Source organism: Cydia fagiglandana, chromosome 5, assembly GCF_963556715.1.
Source record: "Cydia fagiglandana chromosome 5, ilCydFagi1.1, whole genome shotgun sequence".
NCBI classification, from domain to species: Eukaryota; Metazoa; Arthropoda; class Insecta; order Lepidoptera; family Tortricidae; genus Cydia; species Cydia fagiglandana.
In genome coordinates this window covers 16,356,129-16,381,536 of record NC_085936.1, presented here as the reverse complement: position 1 = coordinate 16,381,536, position 25,408 = coordinate 16,356,129, and the positions used below count along the sequence as shown (strand labels likewise).

Below are 25,408 nucleotides of genomic sequence, written 5' to 3'. Positions count from 1 at the left end.
ATGAGCATGAAATATACTAACAGACGTCAGTAGAAAACATAAAGAATACGTCGTAACTCGTAAACGACAGACGTGACCGCGACGACATTTCAGTCTTACCACCAAACGTGTCAGTTAAGCGTCACGTGTGTTTACGATTTCGTACGGGCACTTTGATTGGCTGCGATAATATGTGTGAAGCAATTTTTACCTACTCAATCGGTTTAATATGGCAGAACACTACCTTCAGTTGTTTTTATTGTACCCACGACCCCTGATGCCCGCTTGATGGTATAGGTGTCTGGCAGCTGTATTCGGAGAACAGCAACATATATTTTTCAGTTGGAAAATGGAATAAGTGTGTGAGGAGATTTAAGAATGTCATGACCTGACTGGACCAAACGCTGGAGCGTCATGCAATTTCATGTCATTGCTAATGATAGTGTCGGGGCCGTAAATGGTTTTCCGAGGTTGTATTCAAGAGGCCTGCATTATCTTACCGCGATCGATGAACAGCCGCCAGACCTTGGTCCAGTAAATAAGGACATAATAAAACATTTTGTCTAGGTTTCTTGCTCTCGAAATCAAGAGATACTAATAGAGCTTGAGATTACTCCGTTTCTCACATTTCAATTCAGTGAATGATAAGACAAAAGCTGTGTTTAGGATGTTTTTTTTTTTGCTAAAATACAGGAGGTAGCTAGGTATGTAACAGTTTTGTACGTAAAGCGGTAGCGGTAGGTACATACCGCCGCCGCGTTTCGGCACCATTGTGTAGTGTAAGAGTGACATTCCATTTCCAACTGCAGCTGCAATACTGTTCATATTACTATGGAAACGCGTCGCTGTCATTGTCAATTTCCATAGAAAATGAACAGTATTGCAGCTGCAGTTGGAAATGGAATGTCACTTTAAACCGCCTAACAGTGTAACTGAACAAGAAATAAATACAATTTACAAATAAGAAACGAAGTTTTAAAAAGTGCTGCATCTCAAATTCTTACAAATACTTGTAATCGAGCAGGTTGCTTAGTTATCGATTTGTTGTAAAGCAAGTGCATATACCTATAGATGTGTATGCAGGTAGGTATATACCTCTAGCATTGACAAAGCGCTGGTGGCCTAGCGGTAAGAGCGTGCGACTTGCAATCCGGAGGTCGCGGGTTCAAACCCCGGCTCGTACCAATGAGTTTTTCGGAACTTATGTACGAAATATCATTTGATATTTACCAGTCGCTTTTCGGTGAAGGAAAACATCGCGAGGAAACCTGCATACATCTGCGAAGAAATTCAAAGGTGTATGTGAAGTCCCCAATCCGCATTGGGCTAGCGTGGGGACTATAGCCCAAGCCCTCTCGCGCATGAGAGGAGGCCTGTGCCCATCAGTGGGACGTATATAGGCTGAGATGATGATGATGATGATTGACAATTCTTAAACTTTATTTCAAATGCATAAGAACATATTGACAGTCAGTTAAGAGTGGTGCTGTTAGTGGAACCTCGGTAACTCATACCTCGATAAGACGAAATCCTTAACACAATTATTGCTTTCCCATCAAGTAATGTCACCTGTATCACTCAATTATACATACCTCTTTATCTCGAAAAATAAATACCTTTTTAATACGAATTTTATACCCTCTGAAAGACGAAAACATGCATCAACTGAAATAAAGTAGATTTACTCACTCATATATGTATATGCAAATGAATTCCTGACGGTTTACCTCCTTGGGCCAGACATTTTCTTTTACTGTGGAATATAAAGTACCTACAGTTATAATGCGTGCACCTAATATGAAAGCCATTATACTTTTCGAAACGTATGTTTGAATCAAACCGTTTATTGGAAACGTCTATATGAACGAAATTTTTTTTTTCACTTTACCAAATTAAAATGGTTTTTGTTTAAAAACTGCTTAAGTAAACCTAATTTGAAAGTAATTAGTTGTATTTACACAAACTTATTGGTTTTCGGATTCGTGTTATCGAGGTTCCACTGTAATATTGGAATCATTGCTAACTTGCATTAATTCCACTAACAAGGTTACACGTGGAACGCCATTTTGCAGAATACGCGAGTTTAGTTGCCATACGGAATAATACCGGCTTGAGATGATTTCATATTACATCATAAAATATGCTGCCATAGGTATATTCTGGGTGGGCTTGCTGACTTACATTAACTGAGTTCTTGCATAAATCAATATAAATGTTTGAGGACAATTTTACACAGATCGACCTAGCCCAAAACCCTACTTTAGCAAAGCTTGTAGGTACTATGGATACCTACTAGCTCGTTACCTACGATATACATACCTATATATAAATACATACATAGATAACATCCATAACTCAATAAATATTTGTGATAAGCACACAAATAAATACTCTTACACCGACTATAGGTTAGGAGGCCGTTAAAATTTACGATTACTTGCAAATTGATCTTAAAGTTGCACATACATTTGCCTGATATGGCAATGGAATATTGAGCAGTCAGGGCAAAAAAGTCTCTGGTTATTTTTAGAATCCCTGTCAAGTATTTTTTTTGTAACATGCACACCTGACGAATAATCCTCATGCCTTTAATGCCTGGCAAAAAACCTTAAACCTCATCATAAGATTCACATCGCCTGAAGTCAGGGCGCTGACTAGTTACAGGAATTTTAGTCTTAGTAACCATAATTTAAAGTCTATTTTTAAATGGCAGCTCCATCAGCCACGAGCGCGTGGCGTGTTGCGGGGCTGCCATTTAAATTTAGAATGAATAGCCATAGTAACAAGGTTCAAATTCTTTTGACTATCGTTAAACGCGCACCCGATTCCATGCCGCTCAATGTGAATCGTATCATCTAAATTTTTTTCGCTATCCCAAGGATCGAGCGTAAAAAAAACCGTTCGAGTGCAACGACCGCGCGCGGAGCAAGACACCTGACGTGGGGTCATCAGCCGCCATGATAGTCTAGCCTAGTCATCTAGGGTCAGAATATGAATAAAGCCAATTTACATCATAATATTATGTCAAGTATATGCAGGTTTAGCTCAGTTGTAAGTGTCATTGCCAGCGGCATGAGCATCGTACGGGATGGATGTTACATAAGTGACGAGAATGGTATAACACTTTAAACTCTCGCGTTTTGTACATATATTTAATTACACAAACGGGTCTACCGCGATATAATTTCATTGTTTTTACCTTTAATTCCGACGTTTCAGCTGAGTTGCACCAGCTGCGGCCACGGAAAGACTGACCACACACACAGCTCCGTGACCACAGCTGGTGCAACTCAGCTGAAACGTCGGAATTAAAGGTAAAAACAATAAAATTATATCGCGGTAGACCCGTTTGTGTAATTAAATATGTGACGAGAATGGTATTAGAAATTAAAGTGAAGGGATAAAAATGAAAGACAAACCAGAGAAAAGACCATCGATATACCTTCCTGGCTGTCTTCATCGCTAAAGGTGGTCGTTTGTTTTTATTTTTATTGTTCCCCATTTTCTGATTTGTAATAAACGAAATACTACATGATTTTGTAATTGAACTTTAAGATTTTGGTTTGATCTGCTCTGGTAAATATAATCTAATTTCTGTTTTTTTCATGGAATTTGCTATTATTTAAAATTATAAATCTGCAATTTTGCGTTAGCCCCTAACGAACATATACGTCATTCCTCTTTCACGCATAGCGGCAGACTGGCTGATGCTGATGATGAGCAGTGCTTACGACAGTTACGAGAGAAAGAGACGCTCTAACATTGAGGTGCATGTGTGACAGAGATAGCATCTACCCTCTACTACTAATAATTATTACCAGTAAACGTATTTCTTTTATACGTACCTATACAGGGTGAAATTTAATTCACTGGCCAAATTGAAACAACCGAAAGAACTCGAAAAAATATTAAACACGTGTTTTTTCTTTTAATACCGCTCAGTACATTTTTTTCGAAATAACTCATCATCAAGTTGTCCTAAAAACCTCGTACGTTGTGGTGAACCGACAACTACCCACTACACCCGCTTCTCTCTTATCAGTTAAGGTCATTGACACCCCGCCCCTCCCGCTGTTTGCAATCGCGTCACCAATTATGAACCCTATTGCAGAGAGATTACCTACATAAGTTGCTAATTTTTCCTTCCATACTTTAACGGGCTTAGAACGGTCAAAATGCAAAGGCAACCCATTTTTAATCTAAAATGTTATTTCTGACTAATGATTATTAACAAATCGTCCGTGGCTTAAAAATAATGATTAAAATCTAGGTCAGGAATCTTTGCATTCAGGCGCATTTAAAAAATTGAATCAACTTACGTACATTTGATTAAAAATCGACGCAATTAACGAAAGTCCCACGAGATGGTACTCTTGGATTCAATCCTTGTCTGCGAAGGCGTGGAACGGATTCCATTTCGTATAATCTTTGTGCACCACGTAAACACTCACCACTTAATAAATAACACCGTACCACTTCGTAATATTCCCGGTTCGAAAACATTTTTTTTAACCTTAGTACGCGCGCGATTATTATTTTAAGGTTGGCGAGTGACGAGTGACTAATCATTTATGCTTACCGTTATGTTTACCGCTAGCGCGGAATGGTTTAGTTTAGACTACCCTCGAAATTGATAAACCTGCCTACCATCGCCAACACTAACTGGGTGGACCCTATTGCAACGATTATAAGGTTTAGTGTAGGTCAGATAAGGGTTTTGCTGATGTTGTTGTTAAAACCTACCTACTATTAGGTTTGTTTACATTTGTGGTAATAGGGTGACCACGACTCGTGGAAAATATTTAAAAATTGAAAAATGAAAATTAAAAAAAAATGTACTCTTTTTTTTCGCTAAATAGATTCCTTAAGTGTAACCTAGTGCCGGGAATGAATATGGCCAGTGATTTAAATTTCACCCTGTATAATATGTACATAATATATTCCTATGAATAAAGAAAACATTTAAAATATTAACTTACTGTCTTATTGCTATAGCTTTAATGTTCATCTTCCTCATATGCTCCCTTAATAAATAGCTTCTTGTATTTAATGCGTTTCGTTTTGTTCCCCATATTGATAACAATATCTAAGTATGTTAATGAATACTAGGACTATTTTCAATATTTTACTCATAAGAATTTGGCTGCGGAATAACTAAAAATGCGTCTGTCCTCTTCAACGTACAGCGGCTGACTAGCGGGCGAGTGGTGGTGCTTATGAGAGAAAGAGACACATTTTTAATCTCGCGTATGACTGAAAGAGATGGCATCATCATCATCTTATCAACGGAACGTCCGAAAGAACGAAAACTGTTAATTCAGGTTTCGATTCGATGAAGTTACTAGAAAAAGGCCTCAAGATTGCTCTTCATATTTTTGGCAATTGTAATATGATCCAAAAAAGAGCTAAGACTTTTCAAAAACCGCTGGCTGACACCTTAAAATATGTGTATAAGTATAATTCACTTGGTACTCGTACTCACCACCGTATGGCATTATTTCTTCGAGCATTCGCTCTGGAATTCATCAAACCGGCAATCTTTCGACGTTTAATTTTATTTTTCTTGTTTCCCATTTTAAAAGTTCACAAAACTTGCTCTTGGTGGCGCGGTGTCGTAGCGAGGTAGCGACACAGCTCCTTCTGAACGCAGCTCGCTGAATACTGAGCGGACGGCCGCAAAATTTTTTGATGCGCTTTAGACATATTGTTTTTTTTTTTTATTTGACAACATGAATTGTCAAATTCGATTCGATGAAGTTACTAGAAAAAGGCCTCATTATAGCTCTTCATATTTTTTGGCAATTGTTATATGATTTAAAAAAGAGCTACGATTTTTCAAAAACTCTGCTGGCTGACCTTAAATGTGTATAAGTATATTCACTTAGTCTTAGTACTCACCGTATGGCATTAGTTTTTCAAGTATTCGCTCTGGCATTCATCAAAAGGGCAATCTTTTTTCGTTGCATTAAATTTTTTTTTGTTTCCCATTAAAAAAACTCACGAAACACAAAACACACAGGTCCTTCTCTAAGCTGAGCAAAGAGAGGGTGACCCGGGCATGCGCGCTAGGGACCGCGAATATCAGTTATTGACTTATGTTCAAAAATTTTTCTCGCGAGCGAAAGTTGTTTAATCGTTTTGAATCGAAGACGTTACTGGAAAAATGCCTCAAGATTGCTAACCGTATTTTTTGGCAACCGTATTGTGATGTGAAACGTGCTATGATTTTACAAAAATTCTGCTGGCTGAACGGACTGCAGAGAGCAGTTAAGTCGAGGATATTTATTTATGTATGCTTGGTATGTAGGAATACTAGGAAGGTATTAGGAATGTCTGCAACATATCTATGATGTAACCAATGCCAATTTCATAACTCTAACATAACAACTTGCTGTCATTAACTGTATTGCCTAGGTACATAATAGATGCCTATGTCATACATAGCATGTGTATATAAGGCGTATAAGCTCCAAAAACAAAAAAAACTGTTTAAAGAAATAGAAAAAGTACCTACCTACATATATACGAAAAATTAAACATCGACTTACTTGTTCACTTTCCTTTGGTGAGAATTTTCTTTGTTTACTTTTTTTATAGCACTCAATGACTTTTTCTTATATAATGCTTTGTTTCCCATTGTTGCTATGACGTATAATATATGCTCGTAAATTAGTATTCGTGACCGCGCGGAACACACTGACGCAGGTCCGTCCCCTACAAGCGCTGCCGCGCGACTGAAGAGGGTTTAAGTGCGTTTGCGCGTGGTGGCGCTCGCGGATTTAGTACCTAGGTATTTAAACATAGAAATTATTCTGATAATGTTACCGAGATAAACTGATCGAAATCATCTAGATAATCCTTTTACCTATACATTTACGTAAAAAAACAAGTCAAAAAAGTTGCATTGTAACCCTCAGATTGATTTATTGTTAAAAAGGCCGGGGTACTTAACTAGTTTTTTTTATTTTCTATCGAGCAAAGTTGATCTAATCATGTTTTTGAAATCGATCACATATCTGCCAGATCATTAAGTACTTATGACATATAATTTTGCTACGGGAAAAGCACGGCACGCATAAACAGGTTTTTAAAACAATAATATTAGATTTTCCATACAAAATGTAATATAATTTCATATAACAGGTATGTTTTTATTTTCGTATGTGCAGTGTGTCGTTTCCGAAGTTTTGAAGGGGTATTAAAAACCTTATAATAGTATGGAATGAAGTAACTAACATGTTTGCAATAGATTAAACGACATTTACCTACTATTTAAAGGCATGGAAAAATCCAAACATAGAAGCAGAAATATATAAAGAAGCCAAGTTAATATTTCCGCAATAATAAAACGTACTAATGTAAGTATATTTAGATTGTTACGTTACTTGGTATTTATGATATAAATATTAAAGGGTTTTATTGAGTTTTATGTTAAATTAATTCAATAATTCTAGATTACTGATTCTATCTAAGTCAAGAACGACAGCTTGGAATATTAAGCTAAATATAGACATACTTAAGTAAAATTGTCAAAATTAAAATCATTTATGTATTCATGGCATCACTAAGAGTGACATTCCATTTCCAACTGTAGCTGCAATACTGTTCATTTTACTATGGAAATTGACAATGACAGCGACGCGTTTCCATAGTAAAATGACCAGTATTGCAGCTGCAGTTGGAAATGGAATGTCACTCTAACTCTACGGATTGCTACGTTTTTGTGAAACCTAAATAAGTACTTATTATTTTTTTTGGTTTGAAAATTAATGGTGACTAATGATCAAGTTATATTATGGAAATAACATCGTAGAATTGAACATGTGATAGGTAAATAATATCGTAGAATTGAACATGTGATAGGTAAATAATATCGTAGAATTGAACATGTGATAGGTAAATAATATCGTAGAATTGAACATGTGATAGGTAAATGACACGATGATGAAGTTTTCATACTAAACGTGTGACGAGTCAAATTACTGTATTGTGAGTTTACCTCATGAAACCGCATCACTTACTATTCACGTGTGAGGAAAAAAAACAAATTGTGTAGGTAAGAGACATTTTTAATAGAAAAACCACACAATGTTCTTGTCAGAGTTGTAACTACAAAAGTAGGTACTATAGTTCGTTTTTTTAGCATTAGGAAGAACTTGAGAGAAGGTAAGCGATCTTGACATGTCTTTTAATTAAAAAACGTTTTTTAAAAATCAGTAACTATTACTTATGAAAGCAGAAGAATATAAATGATAGTATTAGATTCATAAATGTTACATATTTGCCATAACTTATTTTTAAAATGTGTTTTTCAATTAAAAGACACATCAAGATTGTTTACCTTATTTCTAATGCTAAAAAAACGAACTATACACACAGAATACCCACAAAATATTAATATTACCAGACATCGTACTTACATGTTCCAGCGTTTTTGGTGCAGCAGAGTGATTTTAACGGAATTGGTCATAGATAATTTCAACTGAAATGGTAAATTAAGGTTAATATTAACGTAATTAACGCTAACTACTCATTAGGGTTGGAATTATTTATACCAATTCCGTTAACACCACTCCGCTGCACCAAAAATGCTGGAAAATGTACGATGTCTGATAATTACCACTGAATCTTAGTGCAGAATTCTCACTCTAACCAAAATCTTAAAAGGTTAAAGTTGGCTCGATAGAAAAAGATTCGAAAACGTGCCTAATTTTCATTAATTTACAGTTGTATATCGTTAGGTACCCTGCATAGCACAACACTATTAATTTTAATATAACCTCCTAAGACTAAATGTACATTAGAATGTACATATTCGTTGCAATCTAATTTGAACTTTTCATACACTAAATAAAGTAGCATTTTTTGTGTTTCACTGCTGTTTAAAATAAACGAAATTCGTTCCAATTTAGTTATACAATAAGGTTCAAATTAAAAATTGGGAAACTTTATCTGGTGGCTCTTACGAGGATAAAATAACTAGTGATATAGCCGAAGGATCTGACGAGCAACATTTTTAACAAAATTAAATACCACTGACATTAAACTTACATTATGGCTCCTCTACACGATGGGAAAATGCCGGCCACTCCAAGGGACGCACTTATGCGTTAGAGGGAGCAAGTGATATTGCTAGGGAGCAAGTTATTGCTATCTCATTCTACCGCATGGCTGCGTCCCATGGAGTGGCCGGCGTTGGCCCATCGTGTAGAGGAGCCATTACGAGGATAAAATAGCTAGTGATATAGCCGAGGGATCTGATGAGCAACATTTTTAACAAAATTAAATGCCACTGACATTAAACTTACTTACATTAAATAATTGTTACTTTATTTTTAAATAATGCGGTTATATAATAGGATCACATTCGCCTTTCACGCATGTAGTTATTATTGATAGGTTTGAAAGCTTTGTTTTCCTTTTGCTTGCGTTTTTGAAGCCAATAATAGAAAGCATGTATTGCCAATCTTATGTAACTTCTGGGTCTATTATCTATTACCTATTACTTTGTGACCCTAAAGCAATATTGCATAGAATTAATATTGTAAAGCGGCAATTTATTTTTAATCATTGTTATGAAGGTTTGGCAGTCGAAAAAACGTTTATTATATACTGGACATTATAATCTCTGAGAAATCTTCAGTGTGAATTAGTAACACACCGCCAAATTAAATGGGCAATCTTGACTTGACAAGACGTCGGTCCTCATAAAAAAATTGTAATTTTTTTATTAGTGATTTCACGCCTATATAAGGTTGTGATACTAGTACTCGACATGCTAATGCCCAATAAATAACACCCTGCTGTCTCTATTGACAATGACTTAAGTTTCAAGATGACATGTACTGGGACCATCTTAAATCTTACCTAATAATTGGACAAGGTCACGGCTCCATCGTTTCAAATAAAGTTGTGTCTTGGTTATGTACTTACATAAAAATACAAATATAGAGGGAAGGAAAATATACACAGCAGTTGGAATTCACAGAAGTCACTGATAATTTCTAAATATTACCTACATGGAGTTCCCAGCGCGGTTTAAATATCGCAAAATTGAATGAGGTAAAAATATTCACATAATAATATAAGTACCTACATTAAATCCGTTAAGTAAGTCATATATTTACGACATTTTCTCATTTAACACCATCGTGCCCACGAAGAGATTTTCTTGACAGTATACAACACTAATAAGTACCTATAGGTATACTTAACTTTGAATGTATATTTAATTAGTCACCTGCAATAATATTTTACACAGCGAAGGCCGCAAAAAATATCTGACATCGATCGAATTTTAGAGCCATAAGAGCGTGTCACCAGAGATATATATATAACTCCGTATAAGATAAATAAAGACTAAGAAAAAAATGTGCCTCGGAAATCAAGAAAAAGTCATTCTCGAATAGATGGCGCACACACCTTTAGCCTATTCTCGGCTAGATGGCTTTGACGACACCGTTTGATATTTAACAATTTTAACACATATCAGTGAAAGAACATGGGTCAGTATGGAACAATAAAAATTAAAAATCATTTATCCGTAAACATATTTTGATTAATTTATACATTTTCAATTTTATTTTGAGTTTTAATCGTGTGTCGATAGATGGCAGTAAATGTACCGTGACTACAAAATTTACTTTGGCAATAGCCCTCTATACTAGGTATCTATTCTCTTTGGTGTCACATATTTTTGCGGCCTTTGAAGAGTGCCAGCCTAAGCTGCCGGTCGCCTTCCCTGCGTCCCCGATGCCCGGCCCCGCTCAAACGGTATCACCGGGCTAGGGGTCGCGGGGTTGGATAAACGATCGGTGGCGAAAAAGCTGGCCTACACCAGCAGCACTGTCATCCCCAAAACGATGACGACTGACCTCCCCACGCGGTGGGGAGCGACCCGCCACAGCCGTCGCAGCCGAAAGGCGGGCACGGCCACTCATACCTCTCTATTAATGATATACAGCAGCCTTTGAAGAGTAACATATTGCAGGTGACTGTACTTACTGCTACCAGCTCCGTGCCCGTAATGCAGGCTTGTACCAGTATCGATCCGGTCTTCCCCGCCTTATCGATTTGTACGGCCCGCAAATTAAACGCGGTACAATTGGCGCAAAGTGGTACGGTACCCGTTAGATACGCACCAGTTAACGATGTGCCTACTTTTCAACGTGGAACTTTGGTGCATTTTTATTATTGCTGAAGACTTAATTCACATATACAAATAGCACATACCTAACTATTATAGCAAATTGCACAATGCACATGGCCAAAAATGTACGAACGAACTTAATTTTGTTTAAAGCGTGTTTTTTTTCGGGAACATAAATCGAGTGCCTTTACAGGCAATAATTTATCTTGCTACTGCTATGCTTCTACTATCCCCAGGGCTGATTTAGGGTCTCCCCTGATATATCGACGCGCATTCGGCAAAAGCCGATAGGAAAAAGCTTTATGTCCACGCAATAAGAGCGAAGAAGCCGACGACGCGTCGGCCGGCGCCGGCCGATGCGAGCTGAGCCGAACGACGACTTTTTCGCTCTTATTGCGTGGACATAAAGCTTTTTCCTATCGGCTTTTGCCGAATGCGCGTCGATATATCAGGGGAGACCCTTAGACGATGTGAGAACTCGCATGCGAGTTTTATATCATTGCGGGTTTTCATCGGCCCGTTGAATTGGACGTAATCCACCGTCCGCAATCCGCAATGTAACTAAAATCGCATGCGAGTTCGCGCGCCGTCTAAATCAGCTCAGGAATATGTTATAGTTGGGCCATGATAAATCTGCAACGATTTTGATAGCAACGCGCAGTGCAAGTGTTGTTATGATTGTCAAACTTCTATGAAATTATGACGTATAAATAACACTTTCACTGCGTATGCTACTACTAAAATCGTTGCAGACTTTTTTTTGGTCTAATTCTACCTACATAGACCTGTTAATATTACAGTAGATATTGTTGCATATCTTTAATTATTTAATACTACGACGATTGAGTGGATGTTTTAAATGAAGTCGCTACGTTACCATAACAATCATTCCATTTATAAAACCACGAACAATTTAAATTAAAATAAACCAGTATCCCCTACCCGTTACCTTCAACATCTATTAACTAAAAATATTTCGCAACTCAAGATCACGATTTTTTCAGCGCGATGAGTCACGCAAACTAACGCTATGTAATTTTGTTCGCAGATGCCCCAAATGATGCGAATTACATGATATGCGGCGTCGTCATCGCCATGGCCCTGGTCGGGCTCATTATCGTGCTCCTCGCCCTCACCATTAAGTAAGTAAAACTAAAACAATTAAAAATAAAACTAGAATAATAGAGTATTGTAAAGCCGACCACTGACTAAGAGGCCGCCGGACGATATCGGCCTGTCAGTTAGAACAAAAATTTGACACTTCCGAACAACTGACCGGCCGATATCGTCCGACGGACTGTTAGTCAGTAGTCGGCTTAATACCACCCAACTTTTGTCCAAAAGCTCCTTTATGGTACAAATTTAAGCTCGAATATCTTTGTTCAGGTCGCAGTTCTACACTAAGGCAAACTCAGACAATTGCTACAGTGAAGTGTAAAAATATGGGTGTAAACAACTCCTCAAAAATATGTCCCATAGTTCTTAATTCGCTGATATAAGAGCTATGGGACATATTTATGAGATGATTTGTGCACCCATATTTTTACACTTGACTATTATGAATATTTAACTACCTACGGATTGAATTTGTCGACCATTTGTAATTGAATCTGGATTATAGTTGTGTGGTTTTACGGTGTCGAAAAATTTAAAATGTCCTCCCTTTTTTAATAAAGTAATGGAAGAGACAAAAAGTACCGTGGGGCTATTTGAAACCCTTCTCTGGAACCGGCTGTCAGCTCGGAGTGGATATTATGTCGTTATAAAGCAATTGTTCTATATTGCGATTGTGTAGACCATTTGAAGTTTGAGCTTATATTTCAGAAGACATAAGACTAGATTAAAAGTACCGTTCGGATTTAGACCACACCAGCATAACTGTATTATTGCAGCTCGACATTACTGTGGACTGCGTTACTGCCAATGTCAAAAAACCGGACTGAAACATCGCTTTAACTATGTATATAGCGCCGCATTACATATTACAACCGTAATGTTGATGTAGTCAGAATTCGAAACGGACCTTTAGAGTGCATAAATTATTCAAGCAATTTAATAATAACATACACGTGGTAGACACGTGTAATAATATGAATGATGCACCAATAACAGGCGTGCAACAACATTTCAGCAGTAGGTATTTCATACTTCTAGATTTGCCACGGTATAAAAACATAAAAATGTTTTTATACCGGTAACCAGGGATTCCCATTTCAAATAGTGAGTCTCTTGTGAGTCTTGTGTTAGGTACTTTATATAGGCGATTAATCGATAATCTATATAATTATTGCACTGCTGGCCCAGCAGGTGTCATAATAGTCTGACACTGTTTGTTTAATAGTATTAAGCGTTATATAACTCCGCAATTATAAGCAGCGAGTTGATGACTCATTCAATCTGCATCGATATGATGAATCACTTAATTTGTGGACGATCAGTGATCAGCATTCGGTGAAGTGATATTATTACTCATATACGTATAACAGGTATCGCTATAATATCATACCCGTAACAAAAAAAAAGAATAGACTTAAATAAGAAGAGAGACATGGCAAGCGGTAAGCTTTATAATTCGAGTAAAAAGATGCAATGATTATTTAACTGTTATTCGATACTCGGCTGTATTTTTCAATACTAATACTACTTAATATGTCATTATGAAGAAAATAACCGGCCGAGTGTAAGTCGGACTACACATAATTGCTCTCACTCATCACATTCATTAGGCGGGCTTTCCTTGTGTGTGAACCATGAACACAATATGTGTACTGTAGTATGAAGATATACAATTTGTATTCTGGTGGTTCATACATTTTTCTAGTAGGGTACTATACCTACGAGTACAAAACCGAAGTTTGACAGCGGTTCAGGGTCGAATCATGATATCCCTGACTTATGGCTTCCTTTTCGACTATTTAGGGTTGTCAAAATTCAAGTAATTATCTTATCTGTGGTCGTGCACGCAAAGGGACGTAAGTTGTGTCCTAATAATTGTTTGGAGCAATGCTGAGCCTATTGGAGCCGAGTTAGCCCAAAGTCAAGTGAGACCCCAATGATTATAGTAGTGGACGAAAAATGGAAGAAAGAAGGCTCGATCGATTGATCGATTTAACTATGTAGTCCGTTCTCTTCAGTAAAAATAACCGTTTTAACTGTCTTTCCATGAATGGCATAATCATAATCAGTCTCTTTTAAAAAGCCGCCGTATGATATGGCATTGGCAGGTTCAATAGACTCAAGAATCGGGTCGCGTTCCAATTGAGCCTTTGAGGTTATGTTCCGCTTGCCCAAGCGGCGGTTCGTTCAACCGGGAAAACATTGCACATTTTTTCGCGTCCGAGGTCTATAACACCTTATGAATAAGTCATGCTCTTTTTAGTTATCGTTTAACTGCTGTAGCAAGCGATGAAAGCTGAGCGGCTACCGCGAAAACGGAAATTCGCAATATGCGGGGATCTTTCTCTTTTACTCCAACGAAGGCGTAATTAGAGTGACAGAGAAAAATCCCCGCAATTCGCGAACTTCGATTTTCGCGGTTATAGCCCTGACACTCCTGATTTTCTTACAGGCCACTTTTATGTCGTAGAGTTAAAAATCTTTTTTTTTTGTGGCCACTGTTTCACCACGCTTAAAATTCACAGTACATTTACTGGCTTAACAGATATTGACGGTCCCGTCGTTACTTATCTATCCGGGAATATACAGGAAATTAGCATGTTTAAGGTGACAGTCCATTTCCAACGACAGCAGCACTACCATTAATTTTACTATGGAAAATGACAATTACACCGACGCATTCGTACTTAACTAGTAGTGCAGCTGCGGTCAGAAATGGAATGTTACCCTTGGGTAACATTATGTTAGGAGTCAGATATTCTTTTCAATTAGGTATGTACCTATATAAGAAAACTACAATGCTATGTAAGAGTAGGTATTTCCAAAGGTATTTAAGAACTTTCCTTGTAAGGTGCATTGAGGATAAATTCGAAATCGTGATAATTTTTACTACCCCGTAAATTGTTAACAAATGTTGTTGTATTGTGTGTGTTGTTGTTGTTATTGTTTTCTACTAAACCAGAAACACTTCACTTTGGCAACACTTAAGATACTACAGCACTTAAGGCCGTTCCCGTACCCAAATGAAATCTACAATCGAGCCTCTCCTCACGCCACACGATGCTCTGATATAAATACCACCCCGCGCGACGCAGTGCGTCGTAAGCGCCATAGACAATAAGGTCCCTTTTCATAGATAATGCCACAATTAGAATTAGAACTTACTCGTTACTTTGAATGTCAGTGGTTGATGAAATCGGAGATTCCATTTCCATATTTTGCAGTCTGTACATAAAGATAAATTGTAGTAGTGTATTGTGTTACGTAGGTAGGGCTAAAAAAAACAAGTCAAATAATTATACTCACGCGATGTAGTCTAAAGATATAGTGTCATGTTCGGCTTTATCCAATTTTCTTCTCTTCCTAGAAAGACAAAAAAGCAAAAAGTTTAGACGCATGACAAATCACGAGCTGAGGTTCGAACCCTCGATAGGTGGATGGATTGCTAAAAGAACGCTTTATGCGTCTAATTGCGTGCGTTACATGTATCACTGTGTGCTCGTATTTATAAGAAGGCCCACTACACCGCAACCGCGTAACCGGCGACGCACACATAGACGGCAATGTTTTCTGTCTTTGCCGTGCAAGGCAGTGGCGCTAGTGCCGCGTGGTGTAAACGTCGCGAATCGCAATATCCTTTTAAGCTATTTAGATGATGAATTGATGACAAAGTTATATGGATTACTAATTATAGTACGATCAAGTATATATTAAATTAAGTAATAATTACTTATTTCACTGTGTAAATAATATACATTTCTACTTACGTTAGTTCCATTGTTTGTTGGAATCTTCTGAGTTGTCTTTTTCGAGATGGCTTCTTTTTATTCAATTGCTTGTTACCCATTGCAACTTAAAAGTTTTGGTGCACAGGGTATATCGCTAGGACACACAACACAGCACAGTTTTTATAAGGAAATCTTATATTTGTTTTGGTAACACGTAGTACAGGTCCGTCTGGCACGAGCGCTCAGCCATCACTGTCTCATTTCGAAAGACGGACGGAGATAGAGCATGCAGGCCGAAGTCGATATTTTGTTACGATAGAATTAGTTGATGTTTATTTATTTTAAAAATATTGCCTCTAATTATCGTAATTCTAAAGCTGTCAAATTACTGTTATAGTTATGATTGATTTTTCTCCTTTTTTGTTTCATAGTGTCACATAGTAAAGAATAAAGTAAAGTTGGAGTATAAATTCGAATTGGAGGTTACTTTGGGAATAAATTGTATCGAGCGAAGTGTTATGAATCGTGTATCGAAAGCTATGTCACTAAAGATAATATAATCAAGAATTATATTTATTTTTCCCACGTCTACAAATATCAACGTTTCTTAGAAAAATAGGATAATTATTGGGGTATTTTTACATTACTGGCTCAGGGGACGGCCTTAAGTAATAAGGCATCTTGCTTACTCTTGCTACAGTACAAAGTCAACAAAGTCCAGTTTATTAGACTCCTCTACTTGCAATTTTCTTAATTACCCCGTATTCGAAGTTATGCACTTTTGTACGTAATATAGGTGTTATTGGCCTATAAGTACTAACCGGACTGAACAATTTGGTCACCAATGAGTCGATTTTGAGAACATGCGAACATTCTGGTCTATTCAGCTTTGATTCTGGTTGTTATTTTATAAACTCGACCGTCGGTCTCATTGTTTGAGCATTGTCTCAATTATGTTTAACTTTATTACTGACACAAACGTCAAATTACAATTTAGTTTATTTGCTAATGAATCGGGAATAAATGTTCATTACGTTTTAACGATATAAGTCAGTAGATCTAAATCTCGATGCAAAATAGTGCCAACGTTTTGAATGTAAATATTTTGATAAAAACTGAGATATGGAGTGATTGATGTTGGGAGTACCTAAATCATTTTGGAAACATCAAACTTGTGCCAAATTACGTACGTCTTCTTTATACTGCGCCGCGAGATTAGAAGGATTGTTTGGTTTGGGTGGAGTTAGTATACAGGGTGGAAAGATAAGTCGGGCCCTGGAGGGAAACTACCTTAAATCCTTAAGCTGGCTCATTTTACTTAAAGGAGACATTCCTTTATTTTTAAGAAGAAACAAAACTGCATTCAAAGATTTTCTAAAACTCGCTTGCCTCGCCCGGGACTCGAACCGACTAAAAATTCCAAAAAATAAAAACTCGCAATTTTATTCTACTAGTCGATACAGTTAATGTTAATGATAACATTTCTCCAAGAAACATTAGGTCTTACACTCGTCTGTCGTACAAAATATCCATAAAATCTAATATTTAGTACTTAAGATTTTTTTAGACAAGCCAAATTGAAGAAAAAAAGAAATATACTTTGAATGCACTTTTGTTTATTTTTAAAAATAAAGGAATGTCTCCTTTAAGTAAAATGAGCCAGCTTAAGGATTTAAGGTAGTTTCCCTCCAGGGCCCGACTTATCTTTCCATCCTGTATAGTGGTTATCTCTAAGTTTGAAGAGTCACGTAATATACTAATTTTCTGTCATACATACTTTCATACTAATATTATCCTTCTAAGACCCAGAATCTTTATTGCAGTTTTTAATTTGGAACCTATTTTTATTCCACTATAGTTTAATATTCGATTTTGATTTGTTCTTTTTATTATTTTATTTAATATAGGCAAAAGAATGTTAGGGATGAATGTTGATGGACGGAGAGCGTATGGTAGACCCAAAAAACGATGGATGGATTGTGTGAAAGAGGATATGAGAAAGAAAGGAGTAAGTGCTGAGGACACGAAAGACAGAGGAGAATGGAAGAGAAAAACATGTTGTGCCGACCCCACATGACGTGGGATAAGGGCAGGGGAAAGAAGAAGAAGAAAGTAACTCTGGACTTAGGACAAATGCGGAAGTGTGTCTTTCTGTTACCTCTTCACGCTTAAACCTCTGAACCGATTTGGACAAAATTCGGTACGGAAGTTTTTATCAATCATCATCATAATTCTATGCGGACGAAGTCGCAGGCAGACGCTAGTATTTAATAAAGACAACTTTGTTACTCAGGATATGGCGGTGAAAGTGTAATGTTCAATTAATGTATAATTAAAATATGAATCAGGAACATAATACAAAAACTACAACGATATTTTTTGTATTTTAGTTTACTCGGGTAATTCCGAATGTCGAAAACTGTCGGATAATTCCGAAAAGAGACTTATTATGATGGAATTAAGGGTGATTTTCATCTGAATTTCGGAATTATCCGACATTCGGTATTACTCGAATACACCCTATGTTCTTTAGAAACGAACCGTAATTTGTATTTATTATTGTTATATTTTTACAAACAGCAATTGTTTGAGTAAATATTTTAGTATACCTATTTCGTTTACTTAAGTATCTTACCTGAGAGCTTTTCTTGCTTCAAATGCTTTCTGTAAAGAGTAGTCATTCCGCCTCTTTCGTTTTCTGACACATGGGTACTTATATTTGGCTCTGGCTTTCTCCATCTCTCGTTATAACGTTGAACTGCAATCAAAATAATTCATAAGTACTATAAGAAATAAAATGAAAAGACAATACGTCCAAATATCCTTCATATTAGAGATTACTTACAAGCCAAGGATCAAAGTTCCTGGTCGCAGTTTACACACACACAACCATAAATTTGTCGTCATCAAAACGTGCGGAGCCGACCGGCAAGCGTCCTACCTCTACAAGCGCTCACGCGGTACTGAGGGACGAGGGGCGAGGGCCTTCTGCGAAAATTTAAAATCTTAATTTCATTATTTGGCTCTCTGTCGCTCTTGCATATTCGAGTGATATAATATATAGGCAAATAATACGATTTCAAATATCGAATATGTGCGTTAACAACTATTACTAAATTATATAAAAAATAATTAGATTTTCGGAGAAATATACCCTATTACCAAGTCATGTAATATACTATTCTTAAACAAATATAATTTACTATTCTTGAAGTACAGGGGATAAAAATCACCGTTTCTACCGTTTACACATATGTATGAGCTGCAACCTCAAGCTTCACGCCTTACGCGATTTTCCTAGACGTTCACGAGGAAAATAAAACTTAACTAATTTGGCGAGTCTGTTTAAAAAAAAAATGTATTCATTATTATGGAAGGTAATAGTAATAATAAGACACGCTAATTGTAATAAGTATTTTTTATTTCTATTACTTAACGAAAAGTGTAAAATTAAAACGGTGCAAATAATATATTATATACCTTTTCAACTTGTTTCGTGATTGAACTGTACCTAACCTACTTTAAACAATTCACGAGTGTGCGGAGTGTGCTCGGCTCAGGCTTCTATCTCGTCAGTGTTATGAAATTGACTTATGCTGATTCAGTTATCTAACTTCCAGTGACATTTCTTATTTGCACTGAACCGCTGATGATCTAATCATTCTAATTAAACAGAATAAATTATTTCATTAAACGTGGTATGTCTCTGTCGCCGTATAAACCCATACTTATCTGATATTTTTTTTATTATGTGGCCTATACTGCCAAATAAGTACCTAGCTAATGTTCGTTTTTTTTAGCATTAGAAAGAACTCCACAGAAGCAAGCGTGCAGTTTTTATCAGGCTTTTTAATTGTTGATAATTATTCAATTATCTAATGTAGCATAGTCAATACATATAATTTACTTCAAATTATTACCGCTAAAAGTGCCGGATTTGAAACCACAAGCTTACTTCTGCGAAGTTCTTTCTAATGCTAAAAAAAACGAACTATAGGTAGTGCAAATTTTACCCGTATTTTAGTGAAGTAGGTACAAGAATTTTATTGGTGAAACGTATGAGGAATCAATTTGGAGTCTGCCTGCCTGGTAATCTTGAATTCCTTAAAAAAACTTACTGTTTCTAAAACAGGGTATAGCCATCTATTGATAGCCAAATAAAAAGCGATTTAATTTATTTAAGCTAATGGCGAACTATCGTCAGCTTTTGGCAGTTTGACAAAATGTTTATATCTAATTGTTTTCATTCTCAATAGATCTCAGGTTATTTCAATGGATTATTCGTTTGATCGATAACGGTATTAGCGATATGGGTGTTTTGTTTTCAAGTCTCAGCCGTTGAAATCCAAAACGATATTGAGAACATTTCGTGAATGTCATGAAAATTATTTAGTTGTTATATAAATGAAATTACAATGAAATTTTTTTTACGAAAGAGTGTTAACGTCTGCAAAATGTGTGCAGAAATTAGATAAGAAAGTACAGTCAAGGAATTTAAATTCCGACCCATTTCGTACTTTGTCAATCAAAATGACACAGTGACAATCAATATGAAAGCCGCTAGAGACCTCATACGGTTGTCACTGTGACAAAGTACGAAATGGGTCGGAATTTAAATTCCTTGACTGTACCTAGGAAATCTTACACATCTTTTAGACTTCACAGTGTCACTTTAATTTAAATGTTATGATTATGACGCTACCTTCCCAATTGCATAACAAATGTAACCAAGTTTACGAGTTGTAACCATAATCAATGGTTGTAACCATCCAGAACTGGTCTCAAACGACATCCAGTTGAGCGTTCCGGGATATTGTCAGGCTGCAGAATTGCACGCTTTCGACTAGTCTATTTCAATAGGAACGGGTGAGTCGAATTATAAACCAAACAAATGTTATTTGACTTGGGAATCTGAGTGTTCGTTGGAGAACCCCTTTACTATAAGTACTATCCGGACCCCAAACTGAGGATCGAGGTTATATCACTATCACTCTCACTCTTGTCATAACCATGTAAGCGAGAATGAGAAGTTTTACGACCCCGATCGACATTCTGGTTTGCGGATAATATAGTTTGTCAGCCATAGACTCGTTCGAATTCTCTTAGCGATTGAAATGACACCCATGATCACGGTTTGTTGTGCACCACTAGCAAAATCAACACCCTCAAAAGTGTATAGAAGTAAGAGCCTAAGACTCCTATACTGACTTACGACGTTATGTCAATGATCAGGTCGTCACGATTTCTACAGAAACCGGATTGTAAATCAAAATTGACAACCGGAGACAAGCGCCATTACTTACATAAACTATCTAGAAGTATAACTCTCTTTTCTGTCAATATTTATAGGCCTTGAGAAATTGCTTTGTCAGCCAACGGTTTTATCAAGTCGTTAGGAGACGGTTAATATGCATAATATCACGTCTGAGCGAGATTTTATTATGAACGTTGGCATAACCGGTCGCAGCTATATGCCACCGTTGTAAAACGTGTGTAAGGATTCTGGGATTACCTACACTGATAATAACAGTCTAAAGTCCGAATTATGCCAGTTGTGCATTCAGTGCATTCATTTGTTTACTTTAAGGTGCATTCAGTTATTCGTTTGTCTTATTGTTTTAGAATTAGACTACAACTGTGTGATTTCTGATGTTTTACTAACATCTTTTTGCTGTACCATTTCTCGTTTTGTATTAGATCTTCCAAATATGTATGTATATCGTTCTTTGATTTTTGTTATCTAAGCACCTGGGGGGGACCTTATACTTACTTTCTTGGTGTTGACAAAATTTGCACCGATTCGCAAATATTTGTACACGATATTCGTGCACAAATATTTAGGGCCCCCCCACATGTAGCGTCTTTCGAGCGTCGGCGTCTGGTCAGCGCTATGGAAAATGACGTCGCTGCGCAGTTGCGTCGACGTTGCGTCGAGCGCGGCCATACAGTTGTAGACGCCGACGCTCGAAAGACGCTAGATGTGGCCGGGCCCTAAGGGGTCATCCATTAATTACGTCACACGAATTTCTAGGTTTTTTGACCCCTCCCCCCTCCTTGTCACACTTGGTCACATTTGGCAAACCCCTCCCCCCTAGTGTGACGTCACATTTTTTCTTCGAAATCGCCAAATCGAATTAAGTAAGTACCTAAGTATTATTAATATTTTATCAAAATATTATTAACCATATATAAATATTAGTAATTTTATAACCCAAAACTGCTTAGGAAAGAAAATTAAACGAATAAAAACGATTGTCGTTTTAAAAACTTGTTATTTAAATGTATAGTGAATAAAATAATTTAAATAAATTTTCGGTTACTGGTGAAGTTAAAGTGACGTCACAAAGTTTGCGTCTCCCCCCTCCCCCATGTCACAATATGTTACATTTTCTTGACCCCCTCCCTCCCCCTAAACGTGTGATGTAATTAATGGATGACCCCTAAGAGGAATTCCTTGTCAAGTGCTTAGTACCTATAATTATTATAGTAGTAAGGTACATAGTAGGTATATTAATTATACTAATAACCAGAAGGGTTTTTAAAGCAGGTAACGTGATGTTAGTATGCCCCTGGAGTAGCAATAACGATTGGTAGGCAGAAGTATAGGTAATTAGGTAACCAGTTACCTACTCTCAGCCATTAGGCCATTATTTTATTACCTACTCTTATTTGTAAAATGCCACCTAGTGCAGGTTATTAACTACTACAAAACCTCGGAATCAACAACGATTTGACCCTACATCTACACAAGGTTTTCCTTATTGTGAATTTCCAACTAAAATTCCCGACAAACTGCTTACAACCGCTTTGCCCAATTAAATCGGTGGATCCAAGAAACCCATTTGATATAACATACCGTGCAGAGCAGTAGGGGAAAAACTTCTGCGGGCTGGGTACATGCGTTTTAATACTAATTAACGGCCTACTTACCTACGTTATTGTACGGCAGCGGAACCTAGGTACTTTAAAATTTGCGAACAGAGTTTAAAAAAAAGTAGGTTTTGTGTAGGTATTGGGCAAATGTTGAGATTTAGTCAATGTATCTTTCTGCTTCATCATTTATCGAATCCGTTCACCTTTACTCTTATTACTATCAGGTTAAAGTCTAATTCTGCTGATTTCAATCGCCTTATTGAGATGGTTAATTAATCAGAACGAATATTTTAACAAAACCAAATAACTTCTTCAAAGATTAATATTCTGTTCTTAATACATATAACTCTCGTTCACCTACCTATGCACAGTCCTAAAAGTAATCATTTAAAATATATTGCTGCTGAAGTTAATTGAACTTCGGTACTAATTAACCTTGAACCTTGTTATGGGTCTTTATGTAGGTATGTTATATATACGAACGTCGAACATTTACCTATATTTGTTATAATTATAGACACCGTTTGCGTCATATATAATAATTAGGTACTTATGTACAATTAAATATCTCTTCCTGTATGACCTAACTTTCCGGTGGGTAGGTACCTTATATGTACCTATATATATAGTTACAGCGAGCTGCAAAAGTACATACCCATATAAATGTAATTCACTTTTGCAGCTGAGTGTACATATATGTATCTCAAAACCCGATACTCCTTCTCAATTTATGTTGACGTAATAATCATACGCACACTTAACGTTTTTTCGTGACACACACATATAAACCGATCATTAGCTCAAGGCAATAGAGCGGTCAAATCATCTAAAGTGCTATACCAAGGCTTACACCTACCACCAGTACTTTGAAATAATTGATAATTAAAAACTACTATTTACATTGCGAGTTTAGACTGCCTTTAGCTCACATGCGACTGCAAAACCACGCATTGGACGTCGAAGGACGATAATTTGTCGCTTTAAAATTAGTACTTGTTGAATCTTAGGTCACAGCAGTTACAGGAAATGTAATATTGGATTTTTTAAAGAATAATTAAATAAAAAAACATTCTACAAAACAGTCTAATAAAAAATAACGATGGGTAGGTTTTATCGCTTAATGAATGCATGCATTAATTGTTATCTTTACCCTCTATACAGTAGGTACCTACCATACTTTTTATCTTTTTTACGGGTTTAAACCAGAATCGTGTGGCTTTATGATTGATGAGTTTATAAAATCACATAAGTAGCTGCGTAAGTACCTATCTTGTAGCAGTCGCGTTGATAGTGCCTAACTAAAATTATCCGGTTAAAACATGATGATAATATATGTTTTAACATAAAACTAATGGCATTATACCAGTATGGGGATTGGTAGGTAGACACGTACATAAATTTCTAACGTGGTATTTTTTCCATGAAAATTTACTACTTACTTATAAGGGGTCATCCATTAATTACGTCACACGAATTTCTAGGTTTTTTTGACCCCTCCCCCCCCTTGTCACATTTGGTCACATTTGGCAAACCCCTCCCTCCTAGTGTGACGTCACATTTTTTCTACGAAATCGCCAAATCGAATTAAGTAAGTACCTAAGTATTATTAATATTTTATCAAAATATTTTTGACGATATAAATATTAGTAATTTTATAACCCAAAACTGCTTAGGAAAGAAAATTAAAAGAATAAAAACGATTATCGTTTTAAAAACTTGTTATTTAAATGTACAGCGAATAAAATAATTTAAAAAAAAATTTCGGTTACTGATTGAAGTTAAAGTGACGTCACAAAGTTTGTGTCTCCCCCCTCCCCCTGTCACAATATGTCACATTTTCTTGACCCCCTCCCTCCCCCTAAACGTGTGACGTAATTAATGGATGACCCCTAAGTAGGTTTATAGTAATACCAATACCAATAAGCGGGTACAGTCACATGCAATAATATGTTACTCTGAAGGCCGCAAAAATGTCTGACATGATCATATAATTTTCTGTCACATAATTTTTGCGGCCTTCGAAGAGTAACATATTATTGCAGGTGACTGTACTACCTTCCAACAACCTTCGAGGCAAATAGAGCAAAATCCGGGTCTAAACAATAAGGCAAACTAACTGTAGGGTTTATATTCTACTAAGTTGGTCATGACACCTTGCTCTGTACACGGAAAACTAATTGTAGATTAAATAAAAATTTACTAAGTTACTTATCGCAGCTTAGCTGTAAACTAGGCGACCAAATTTGTACTGCATCTATTTGTCGTGAACTTAACACGGCCTTATAGAGAATATTAAATGAATAAGATACACAAATTAGCGAAAGGTACAAAGTTACAACTTTGAAACTTATGTAGGTATCTAATCTACTACCTACTTGGGACAACGCAACGGAAAATGTCATACACAGTGATCATTGCTCTTCGGTGTATAAAAAAAACGAAAGCAGTTAAAAATAATAGGTACCCACCCCTCTGTAATAGTCGTCAAATTGAAAAAAATATCAAAGACCTTTAAAAATAGGGTCATTTGGGTAAAAAAAAATGTCATTTAGCATTTTTGTAA

The 25,408-nt window shown here is 36.5% G+C and overlaps 2 protein-coding genes across 6 annotated transcripts in view; one reads left to right on the top strand and one right to left on the bottom strand.

The window, feature by feature from the left end:
* Positions 1 to 18,924, bottom strand: part of LOC134664591 (uncharacterized) — a 46,652-nt gene extending 27,728 nt beyond the window's left edge. Inside the window, exons 1-2 of one of the 3 annotated variants that reach the window (XM_063521318.1) lie at positions 18,818 to 18,924; positions 18,608 to 18,730 (exon numbers count right to left, since the gene is read on the bottom strand). In XM_063521318.1, the coding sequence (XP_063377388.1) occupies positions 18,608 to 18,711 (104 nt within the window). In that variant the 5' untranslated portion in view covers positions 18,712 to 18,730; positions 18,818 to 18,924. Of the gene's footprint in view, positions 1 to 6,527; positions 6,632 to 15,550; positions 15,608 to 16,011; positions 16,207 to 18,607; positions 18,731 to 18,817 lie in introns of those variants that run through there. The other 2 variants (XM_063521317.1, XM_063521321.1) reach the window with 2 other exon arrangements.
* LOC134664597 (uncharacterized) overlaps positions 1 to 25,408 on the top strand; it is a 344,627-nt gene that overhangs the window by 302,132 nt on the left and 17,087 nt on the right. For all 3 annotated transcript variants that reach the window (XM_063521328.1, XM_063521327.1, XM_063521329.1), the window contains one exon: positions 12,177 to 12,270. In XM_063521328.1, the coding sequence (XP_063377398.1) occupies positions 12,177 to 12,270 (94 nt within the window). The remainder of the gene's footprint in view (positions 1 to 12,176; positions 12,271 to 25,408) is intronic.